This window comes from Setaria viridis, chromosome 2 (genome assembly GCF_005286985.2).
Source record: "Setaria viridis chromosome 2, Setaria_viridis_v4.0, whole genome shotgun sequence".
Taxonomy (NCBI): domain Eukaryota; kingdom Viridiplantae; phylum Streptophyta; class Magnoliopsida; order Poales; family Poaceae; genus Setaria; species Setaria viridis.
Genome location: NC_048264.2, coordinates 3,785,916 through 3,797,991, shown reverse-complemented (window position 1 = coordinate 3,797,991; position 12,076 = coordinate 3,785,916). Strand labels below are relative to the sequence as shown.

The 12,076-nt window shown below is 46.4% G+C and overlaps 2 protein-coding genes across 2 annotated transcripts; both read right to left on the bottom strand.

Annotated features, from left to right (window-relative positions):
* Positions 1-243: 243 nt before the first annotated feature.
* LOC117845839 (uncharacterized) lies at positions 244-3,292 on the bottom strand. Its single transcript, XM_034726926.2, has 2 exons — positions 2,361-3,292; positions 244-633 (listed from the first exon to the last, which is right to left on the bottom strand). Exon 1 carries the CDS (start codon positions 3,163-3,165, stop codon positions 2,371-2,373), a length of 795 nt encoding a protein of 264 aa, XP_034582817.1. The 5' UTR covers positions 3,166-3,292; the 3' UTR covers positions 244-633; positions 2,361-2,370.
* Positions 3,293-4,191: 899 nt separating this feature from the next.
* LOC117843971 (stellacyanin) lies at positions 4,192-4,750 on the bottom strand. The gene is made up of 2 exons (XM_034724762.1): positions 4,588-4,750; positions 4,192-4,505 (listed from the first exon to the last, which is right to left on the bottom strand). Exons 1-2 carry the CDS (start codon positions 4,748-4,750, stop codon positions 4,192-4,194), a joined length of 477 nt encoding a protein of 158 aa, XP_034580653.1.
* Positions 4,751-12,076: the final 7,326 nt, after the last annotated feature.

The window sequence follows — 12,076 nt, the reverse complement described above, 5'->3', positions numbered from 1 at the left end:
CCATTTACTAATGATGGATTAATTAGTCTTATAGGTTCGTCTCGCGAATTAGACTCCATGCAATAGGTTCGTCTCGCGAATTAGACTCCATGCAATTAGTTTTGTAATTAGTTCATGTTTAGTCCTCCTACTTAGCATCCAATGTGACCCTCCTAAGTTTAGCACCTCGTATTCAAACACCCCCTAATTATATAAACCCTTCTCTAAGTCGCTTCTCATAACCAAATACAGAAAGCACGTCACTTCAAGAGAGCTAATCAACTTGAATAAACTGATGATCCAGATAAGATAGGTCACAGACAGAAGTAACAGATGAGTGCAGTCCAGTGTGAATCCAGACTTCAGACAAGAAGAGACAAGTTATCCATATTTCCTAACTTAACAACCAAACAGTTAAAAACAGGCCCTGGCCTCTCTACGTACATTGCATCAGAACAAAGTCCCCTCTCACATCAAAGGATGAGTGGTACACACTGACAAGGTTCTCTTCTCTCACAATACCAAAACGAAACTACTGGATATGAGACAGAATGGTGAAGCATTGGTGGAATCCACAGGTCTTCCATAGATGCGATTACGATCCTTTCTCGCAATACGAAAATCTTCCTTAGCGCGTCTGCAAGGAGCTTACACCTGTGCAGAAGATTCACAAAGTCAACGCAAAATACAGCAAATCATGTGGAGAAGATATTATAGTGTACAAATGAAAAGCTACAATCTGAAGCAAAGGAATTAAAGAATATTAAGCATGGCATGACTTCAAGCTGAATCATGTCAGATTCAACTTGAGTAGCACTGTTGTTAAGATTGGTACCAGTCAACCAAAAAGATGCAGCTGGATGCTGTTTTACCAACAAAGACACAACCACAGACTAAGACAGACCACATTATTGGTTCTTCAGGGGTTGTTAAGACCGCAGTCCGCAATATTCACATTCACACAGGCCCTGAAGGTTTAAAGCATTTCTAGTACAAATTATATCATGTGGTCCAATACTGTCAAATGAACCCTCCAGAATCACCGATGTTCAAGCATAACGAACAGCATAGTCCCCTATATAATGCTTAGAAATGACTAATTAGAAAATGTATGATCATTCAAAAATACATTGGCTCTGCACTGTGATAATAAACATGGTGGGTTAATGCTTATGCAGATGCAGACTTACAATGACTTTGTGCTACTATCATCAGATTTGCTCCTAAAATTCGAAATTTCAAATAGTTACAGTAGAGTGTTAAATCAAAGAGCCTCAATGAACCCCATTCTTGCAATTGCTCAGGATAACCTACATCCTATAACATGCCAAATCAGATTAAGGATCTACAAATAATCCAACGAAGCTTTAGTGATGATTGAAATTGCTAAATGCAAGATAAGTTACTATCCCAAGAAGAAATAGGCTTCTCTGATCAGCATCTTCATTCAAATCAAATATATACCTGAGAAGGGCACTATATATGTTTTACTATTAGCCTTGTTTCATAAATAACTAATTATTGTAGTAATCCACATGATTCCTCCTGTTCAACCACACACCATACCAAAAATTGATTCGTCAAGGTATTTCAGTGCAGACCTTAAATAATTGATATTCACAAACTTTTCCAATCAAATTGCACGGTACACCCTGCCTAGAAACAAAATGCTGAAAGAGAGCACCTTTACGAAACTATCATAGCAGTTACATTCAGACATAATTATTTCATTCTTTCCAAACCGTTCCTCTAAGAAACACAAATGAAAATTATAAAGAATCGAAGTTAGCTAGGAGAACTAAAAACCACCAGCATTCACTAATTTAGTTGAATGTTAGCATCTGGCAATGAAATTTCAAAGTAGCACTTGCAAACTGTACCGGTATGAAATCCAGAACAGAAGTCATAAAACAAAGGGGGTTTATAAGCACACTGGTATGCGAGTAGCAAGCAAATTCACAGATCCTGTAAGTGGGCAAGCAAAATTGCTTCCATGAAATCATAATGGCTTTGCCCTTGCAAACTGTAGCATGGTAACAAGAACGGTTCTAAGATCAGAGTTCCAAGGTACCAGACTAATTGTATAAGCCAGTTATTGGTGCTAAACTAGGTGCAGTGGGGTGTAGTTATGAACAAAACAAACAAACAAACAGACCTCATCAACTAACCATCAAACAGTAAATTAGGTGCAGTGGGGTGTAGTTAATCTGAAGTGTAGCTATGACTAAAACAAACAAACAGATCTCATCAACTAACCATCAAGGCATCAAACAAAACAGCAAACTCTGATACACATATAACCATGGCACCAATTCAGGGAGAAATCAACCCTAAAGGACAACTAACAATTATGGATGCAAGAATGTAGCACCCAAACTTACAGGTGACAAGCTACTGCTGCGGGTTCTGTCCAGGCTGCTGCGGACCAGGCGGCGGGGGCGGCATCCCTGGCCTGGGCTGTCCGAACGGCGGCGGAGGCATTCCAGGCCTCATTCCAGGAGGTGGTGGCCCCGGCATCCCGGGCCTAATCTGTGGCGGCCCCATCGGCGGCGGTCCCCTCATGAACTGTTGAGGTGCCCCAGGGAACGGACCAGGCGGCGCCCCAGGCGGACGTTGGAACTGCATCTGCATCTGCGGCGGCATTCCAGGCCGCATAGGCGGAGGAGGCATCCCCTGCGGCGGGCGCACGACCTGCGGGTACGCCACCGGGCCCGCCGACAGGTTGGGCATCGGCGGCCGCGAGATCTGGGGCTGCATCATGCCGGGGGCGGGCCCACCAACGCCCCGAACAGGGCCGGCGAGGCCGGGAGCGGCCTGGAGCAGCGGGCCGGTGGGCACCCCGCGTCCAGCGGCGCGGCCGACACCCGGGCCGGCGAGGGCTCCCCCGGCGGCGGCGGCCTTGGCGCGCGACTCGTCGGGCGGCGGCGGGCCCTCGACGGTCATGGAGACGACCTCCTCGCCGCGGAGGAGGAGGAGGCCGAGCGTGCGGCGCTCCTCGCGGTCGCCGGTGGTCTTGGAGGACTTGGAGGGCGGGAGGCGGCGGAACTCCTCGCAGTCGCCGAGGACGAGGTTCATGTGGCGGTCGAACGCCATGAACTTACCCACGAGCTGGCGACCGTCCTGGATCGTCACCCGCATGCGGTAGTTGATGAACTGGAGCATCTTGGAGCCCTTCGGGTTCGACATGGCGGCGTCGCCGGGGGCAGGATGGCCGGCGGCGGGTAGGGTTAGGGTTTCGGCGAGAGGGGGTGGTGGATGCGGCGGCGGGGATGAATATGAGAGAGGGTTTTCGAGGGGGTTTGTTTGTCCGTTTGAGTTGGTCTCGCAGAGAATCGGCGAGTTGTCGTGGGCTGGTGGGCCTGCTGTAATGTCGGTTGTATTGGGCCCGTGGGCGAGAAGAATAGAAAGTGCCTCGGCCTTCTTGGCTTCTGACAATTTCTCAAGTATACTATAGTACTATACTTACTAATAAAGATAAACTTAAAAAAGAAATTATCTATATTCAGTTTTCAAAAATCCTATCAAAAGTAAAAAATTACACATACCATGTAAAACTTGTTTTTTTGAAACGGCTAGACCAAAGCCAAAATTTGGTCATACCAAGGAATTTAGCCTCCATTTGGTTACAATCCAAATTTTTAACTATAAATTTTGTCCATGCCAAGTAGAGTCAACAGCAACCATGGGCGGTATTACGGCCAGCAAAATGGCCACCCAAGACCTGGTTTGGCTGGTGCAGGATCCTCTACTTATGTGTATCAAGCTGGTTAATTGTAATAATTGTTTTGTATTTTGGATTTATATAGCACTTAAACGACTTCTAAACCATGCATCAGATTGAATCCTTGTAAATTTAATTTACAAAACAATACAAAAATTGATTATATTTTGAAGATGAGGAATAATAACAAGGGGACCGAACATGTTATACTCTTAGCTATGGTTCAATAATATATTCATCAAAATTCTATGGTCCCAAAGTTATACCAATCCATTACAACATGTAACTACTTCCAATGATTAAAATCGAGTCCATATACACATGCATAACATCATAAATATCGATATTGCCGGTGTTACGTCGAACACTTCAGCACGTACATTTCCACTAAAACCCCGCTTGAAACATCTATTTTCCTCAGAAAATCCGATGAAATCCGTCAAATTACAAAACCAGGGCACATATGTTCCGAGTGAATGCGAATACGATGCCTAGAGCAGGAGTGCGGCCGCTACCACCGCCGCCGCGGCGAGCACAGCCGCGACACCCCCGTCTGCGCGCAGCGGCGGCGGCGACAAGGAGGGGGGCGAGAGCTCGACGGCCGGGAGGACGGTGAGGTTGAACTTCATGCCCTGGACACAGTCCTCGCCCACCCCGCTGAAGAACCACCACCGCCCCGACGTGTTGAGGGCGACCCTGTCGTCGCCGGAGGCCCACGCGCCGAGGCTGTTGGCCTCGCTGCACGCCGCGAAGCCCGCCGCCGTCGCCTCCACCACCGAGTGGCTGCCCTTGGTGTACTTGAACACTGCACGCAGGACACAGTACAGACGACACAAGGATAGAGAGAAGCTACTTAAAATTCACGCTGGTTAACATGCGCAACGTACCCAGCGTGTCGCCGACGATGAAATCGTTGCTGTCGACCCACTTGTCGTAGTCGACTTTGAGGTCCCAGCCCTTGCCGTCCCCGACCACGAGGTCGGCGGCGAGCGCCGGCGAAGCCGCAAAGACGGCAAGGACGGCGACGATCAGCAACCGCCTCGAAGCCATTGCAGTATGCACGAAATGATTCCAACCCTGAGCGGCTGATGAGCCACATAGTCTTATACGTCGTCGAACAAGGCAAGGCCGGGCCATTGTCAAGTTAATTAATTACCGCGTGGTAATTAAACAATGGTCGAACAATGCTTAGGCCGCTAGGCAGCTTTGTTGTCATCAGCTGATGCTTGGTGAAGAAACCATGTGTGGCATCACGCAGAGAACAATTCGACATGCTAACCTCGGATGCACCGGCCGGTCTATCTCCCATCTGCTAGTTTGCATTGTCTTCGACGTCGTTGTTGTCTCGACCTGCATTGGGTCCATCAGTTCATCACGAAATTTCGCGGTAATGGTGGCGCTCAAGGCCATGGGACATGGCCACATGGGAGCCTCCGATATTTGGGGCTGAACTATTGTTGTTGGTCTACTTCACCACCCAACCTACAAAACCAGGTATTCCACCCTTCACCTAACCAAAACCGTTTAATTTACCCCCTCAGTGGTTTTCATGAGTGGTTTTTCCTCGCTGGTACAACTATGGACCACATGTCAGAAACTCCTTCAATCTCCAGCCGTCAGCAACTCCTCCAACCTCCAGTCGTCCCATTCTTCACGCACCTTCGTCCGACCAACAGCCGTGCGCCATCCTCGAAGAGAGCACGAATTGCAGCGTGCCCGCCCGCTGCTGCCTGCGGCACCACGAACTGCCCACCGTCGTGCGCCCCTGCCGGCAGCACCTCGAGATGCCCTCCATTGCTTGTTGTCGTCGCCTCGTGCTGTAGCCGTCTGCGCCACCGCGCGCCGCTCGCCGTTGTGCGCCACCGCCGGCAGCATCGCGAGATACCGGCCATCGCCTCGCGCGTTGTACGCGGAAGCCGTGCGTAGCCGCCTGCGGCACGGGCTACCCCACGTCGTGCAACTCGTGCGTTGTGCGCCGCACAGGGGAGCGCCGATGAGCCCACGAAGGACCGAGCACCGGCGGCTATTAGCAAGCTAATGGCCATTTTACACAAACACCCACAAAAACAGTGTAATTAATTAGGTTTTTCATGTCTCTTGACATTTTTTATGAGTAACCCTCAGAACTCTTATATGCTTAAAATCCAATCCAATCCTGATCATTTTACGGATCTAACCACATAGGTAGGTAGTGTTTGGTTACTTGAATGAAGTGGAACATGTATGGGATGGTTCACCTGGATAGGATGATTCTGAACAATATGATGCAAGTTGAATGTTTGATTGTTTGAATGGGATGGTACATGATTTGCTTGAATAGGATGATACAGGATGGTACAAGATCATGTTTGGTTATATGAATGAATTAGGGTATGGTAACCTCCCTACTATAGGTGGTAACTTTACCTCTAATATAATGAGAAAGCAAATAAAGATTGTTAGATAAATAAATTGACATAAAAGAATGCATCCAGATATAAGCCCAACACTGAACAATGAATATAGAGACAAACCCAACACTAAGATAATATCACAGATAATAGTTCATACATACCAGACAATGTCAGACCATAGTTCAAACATACCAAACCATCAACCACCGTAGTTTCAGCTCATCAACTACCGTAGTTTCAGTTCATGCGGTTAGCAAAATATTAGGATCAACACCAACATGCTAAAAAAATACCACAACACAGTTTAGGACTAGGTACAACACACAGTCACTAATCATAAATCACTATAGATTACGGTTCTAGTGGTTAGCAAAATATTTAGATTGCTACTTATAGATCAGCATCGGAAAGGTGCTCCTTGATGTAGCTTGCAACCCATATCATTTTGCTTGATAGGGGCAGGTTGTAAAAGGTCCTTGCTTGTGGTGGATGGTTACACAAATAAGCATAGTAGTGATCAAGATGGGCTGCATCAAATCCAGGGATACTCATCATGGCATCATAAAGTCCCTCAGGAATGTCACCATCTGAAGTAATGGCCTTGGTGACATTTGTTATGGCTGCTGCTAAGTTCCCAAGGCTCTGGCTAATCATAGTCACCATGGTAATGTTAGGATCTTCAACGGTGACCTTAGCCTTCTTTGGTGGTGGTGGTTTAGTACCTGAGGACTCCCCACCAGTATTGTTGACAGACATTGTCACCTCATCAGGCATTGCCCCTACTTGATCATTTGTAGGTGAAGCATCTTCAGTGTCTTTTGGTGCATTCTCTATCTCAGTAACCTCTGTAGCGAGAGGATCATTTGCTTCCTTGGCATATGCACCAGCTGCCAAACTATTGCCAAAGATAGTGGCTATCTCATGGTAGTGCTCAATTGGAGTGTTTAAGCAGTTGGCATCCTCACGATGGTCCTAACAGGCCAAATACATTGATGCCATGAATTTTGGTAAAATATTAAAACTCATATGGCAACAATTTCAACAAACCATGAAGAACATATAGTAAAAATTTCAGTCCAGTAATAACAATCATATGGCAAGTAAACTAACCCGAATATGACCAATGTAATGCTCTCTCTCAAGGTTATGGTGCAACTTTCTTCGTCCCAATTAGCTGCACTGAAGCATTTCAGCTTCACAATCTTTCCATAAATCTTTTTTCACTTTTTGAGGTGGTTGCTAACTTGCGTACCAGTGACATGAACACCCAGACACTCATTCAAAGCCCTTGCATAGGCATTCAGATGAACTTGCTTGAAGCTTGAAGAGGCTTTAGTGCCACTAGCCACAAGCTGAGACAAGTAGTTGAGCATAAAGCTTGACATAGCACTTGTCCATTGAATTGCACCTCCACCATATGCAGCCAAGTTATCTTCCTGGTCCATCTCCTACAACATACAAAAGAAACACAAGAATTCATAATATATAAAAATTATTCATATTAAATCAGTAAGGATTCATATCAAAACAGCACAAGCATTCCTATTAAAACAGTAAAAGGATTCATATTACAACATCACAATGGTTCCCACTAGGCACAACACAATGGTTCATAGCTACTACATAAATTTGAGAAAATAAACAACACAAAAAATAGTTCATTGGTACAATACAAAGCACACAATTAATGTCCATAGTGATTTTGACGATCTGCCCACATTGCTTCAGCAATCAATTGCCTCTTGTCAACCATAAATCTATGGTCATTTCTAGCTGCCTTGTTATCCTTCGAGGGTTAGGTGTCCAATTGCTTTCTGGTAGAATGAAATGGTCTGTTCCTTGAGAAATAACCCAATTGTGAAGGATGCAACAAGCTAGGACAATATCAACTTAAGTGCGGAAGGGGAAGAATGGGGTTGCATCATCAAGAATTTTGAATCTCCTCTTGAGTGATCCAAAGGCACGCTCTATGGTCACCCGTAGAGAAGAGTGCCTAAGACTGAACAACTCCTCAGCATTTTGTACAGGGTTGTTCCCCTACTCATTCAAGTGATACTGTATAGCACGGAATGGTGGCATGAACCCAAGTTTGGCTCCATATCCAGCATCAGCTAGGTAGAATTTTCCTAAGATATTACCAACATGGTGATTAAATAAGGTTCAATTGAATTGGTATGGGCATAAATATCTAGAAACAATTATGTTACCTTTTGGGACACGTAGTCCATTCTCACGCTCTATTGCATTGGCTAAAACCACAGCATCATGTGTTGTCCCCTCCCAACCAGCCAGCAAATATGTGAATTTTAAGTTAAAATCTACCGCTGCTATAATATTTTGGGTAGGAAATGATTTTCTACCATGAAAGGCTGCTTCCATAGACTTACTAACAGATGCTCTTATATGTGTTCCATCAATAGCACCAATGCAATCCTATTGTTCACATAACAAAAATTAGAAACCAAAAGTTATGACCATATATCCCTAATCTAGGGTTTGTCGTGTCATACCTTGAAGTATAGATCCCATCTTGGGTTCCCTACAATTTTGGCTGGGGTCTCCAATGAAGGTGGCCGAATAAGATCATTGCGTAGCTCACCTATGGCATGGAGGACTAATCCAAAGTACCGGCTAATTGTTTCACCTTAACCTATTCGTAGGTTGTGGCCAACTGTATTCAAGAACATGGCAACTTTTTCTTCAATGCATACATGATTAGTGTCATGTAACAGAGAGCGTTCCCTCAAAACTTGGCACAACCGAAAAAATTAGGTTCTCTTAAGCCTTATCATTTTTATACAGGTCGTATCATCCATGTAGATCCTTGTGTTAAGATACTCAATCCTAGACTTATCCCTCTCCTTCATTGACCCATAAGTAATACGTTACCTCTTATTGATTAATAGTCTAAACGTCACAAAGAAAGCCACCATACATGAAGCTGCATATGCTACTACAGCAGTAATAAGCATCAATAATTTTCTCCTAACAAGGTTCCTGTTGTCCATCTACATTACCAAAATAGTGCAAAACATGTATCGAGATTTTTAGGGATAAGAGAATTTAAACATCCGTGCTAATCTACTGCATTGAAAAAAATTAGATTTGCATGCACAAGCACAAGCACATACAAGATTAGAACTACCAATTTTTACAACAATGTACAACACGAATCCTAGATCTACTCGAGTAATACAACCCACATTCGCAATGAAAAATTTCAAATCCATACCTTGCTTTAGGGAGAGAATGATAGAGTCATGAATTGCAGGGGGAATCTCACTTCCTGCCACAAGAAAAAAAATACAAAGCTCCTCCATTAGGGCACGTCGTTGCTATCCCAAGATGAAGGAAAGGGAAGTGGGAGGGGGGTGTAGCGCCGACCTTACCTGATCCTCTTGACCGTCGCTGGTGTTGGAGGAGATGTTGGAGTGCGCGAGGCACCACCCAGCGCCGTCGCAAGGAGCCTTGGAGAGGAACGGAGGGGGTGGGGGGAAAATAATGAGTGGAGGGAGGCAGGCGGCAAAAAAAAAAGTGGAGGGGAGGCGGGCGGTGAAAAGGGCCAGCGCCTGTCCTGGATCGGTCCGTCCGTGGGATTTTGCCGCACCGCTCGATTCAAGATTGCATGGGAATATTCTCAGAATCTGGATGACCTCATCCTGTACCACTTGGTTCGATTCAATCAAGTAAACGTGGTGACTGTTTCAGATTCAGGACGGACTCGTACAAGTACCGGTTCATACAACGAACCAAACACTACCATAATTTTAGCCTTTCGCAAGTACCTACAATGCTGACATGTGGGCCATATACGTGCCTACGAGGCAAAACCACTTACATTAAACGATTTTGGCTAGACGAGAGGTAGAATACCTGGTTTTGTACAAGGGGGTGAAATAGACCCACAGCAATAGCTCAGGAGGTTATGTAAACTTTTTCCTGATATTTGGCAACTACATTCGTGTTTCGTTTAGGCTTCAACTGCTTGAGATGCTGAAGCAATGTATGCTTGTTCAGTTGTTTGTACTTGAAATATTTTTTATTGATATTTTTTCTGGCTAATAAGGATTCTAAATGACTAGAGTGAATTCCCTCAATGTCACAAAAATTAACGTCAATCCCCTCAGTGCCATAGATTTTCGCGAACTTCCCTCAGTGCCATTGAAATTTTGATCTATCCTCTCAGTGCCATTCTGTCCGTCTATCCATCCATGAACCGTTAAGTGTGGCTGGAAAATATATTTTTGCCCTCCTGGACGGATCTAGCCCCACCTGTCAGCTCATCTCAATCTCCCGTCTTTCTTCTCTTCCTCTTTTCTCTATCTCTTCCTCATCTCCCGCCGGCAACCTTTGTGCTCCCTAGCTGCCGCCCCGTCCTCCGCATGCCCCAAGCTCCTCCCTGTGGTCCCTTCCCGCCTCAGCCCCGGAACTCCTCCACGCCGCCCCATCCTCTAGCCTAGTGCGGTGACTTAGTGCGAGGATGCCAGGGCGCGCACGCCGCAGGTTGGGGCCGCGTCCGCCGTCGGGCGGGCGTCGGCACGCGTCACGGGTCTGAGGAGCAGCGTGGGGGACAAGGCGTCGGCAGCCGAGGCCGACCCTGGAGCTCCTCCCCGCCACCTTGTCCTCCGCCTGGCTCGAAACTCCTCCCCACCGCTGATCCCGGAGCTCCTCCCCATCGACCCCTCCTCCACCGGCCCCGACTCGTAGAAGAAGGGCCCTGTCGGGGGCGTGCTGATCCCCAAGGGCGGGTGGGAGCTAGACGAGGCGGCGTGGAGCTAGAGGCGCATTCAGGAGCTAGCCTGGCCGACGTTGTGGGGGCCCGCGGTTGGCGCGCATGGTGGGCGGTAGCGAGCCGGCGGCAACCCGGCAACGCTGTGGGGGACGGCGGCCGACACTATGGGAAGGACCTTGGGGGCCGAGTGGAGGATGAGGCACTGTGGCGGCCGGCGATGGAGAGGGCGACAGGGAGGTCTGAGGAGCTCCGAGGCCAGGTCGAAGACTGGGCGGCGGGGAGGAGCTTCAGGACTGGGTGGAGAAAGAGAAGGAAAGGGAGGAGATTGAGAGGATATGAGCAATGACAGGTGGGGCTAGGGGCAAAATCGTCTTTTCCCACATAAGTTAACATCACATTGACGGAAATGGCAACGGAATGGCACTAAGGGGATAAATCAAAATTTCAATGGTACTGAGGGGATTGAAGTTAGTTTTTGTAGCACTGAGGGAATTCACTCAAATGACTAGGAGTATACTCCCTCTATTGTCTTTTGATAGGGTTATTTCCAATCTGAAAAATTATCTTTTAATAGTCTTATTTCAATCCAATTGTCCATCCATTTAATAGATGTCACGCATCCCTTCATTCCTCCACATGAAATTGGCTACGTGGCTATCAACAAGTTCGAGGCTTAATGCATCGCTTGTTTACGAGGAATAACTAATGACATGGTTAAATGGATGATAAATAAGATTATCTTTCTTTAGACACTGTGCCAAGGTGAAATAGGATTATCAAAAGATAATGGAGGGGTAGTCTATTATGGTGTTGATTCACACAGATTCATGGTCATGGCATTGTCGAAAATGCTAGCCCAATTTTTCTGCAGTACTTGCTAATCATGCCAAGGCATTCGATTCGGTAGTTTTGGATACCTGGTAGAGTTTTGTGATTGGAAATTGCAAAGCAATGCAAAGCAGGTACGACAAGGCCAGCTCACTTGTCTAATAGCCAAGCCAGATCACCATAATCTGACGTGGAAGAAAGAGAAAATAGGAGGGAGGGTAGAATGGTCGACGGTTCATCGACCGTCTGGTCACGCGTTCCAATGCACAAACGCCCAGCACGCGTCCAGCTCGCCGTCCCGTCTCCTTTCGTGGTTCAGCACACCATTAATTAAAAAACAGCTGACAGGTGGATCCGATATAAATAAAAAATTAAGTTGGAAACTTTGAAGAGCCTAATTATTGTATGTATAGTCTATAATGT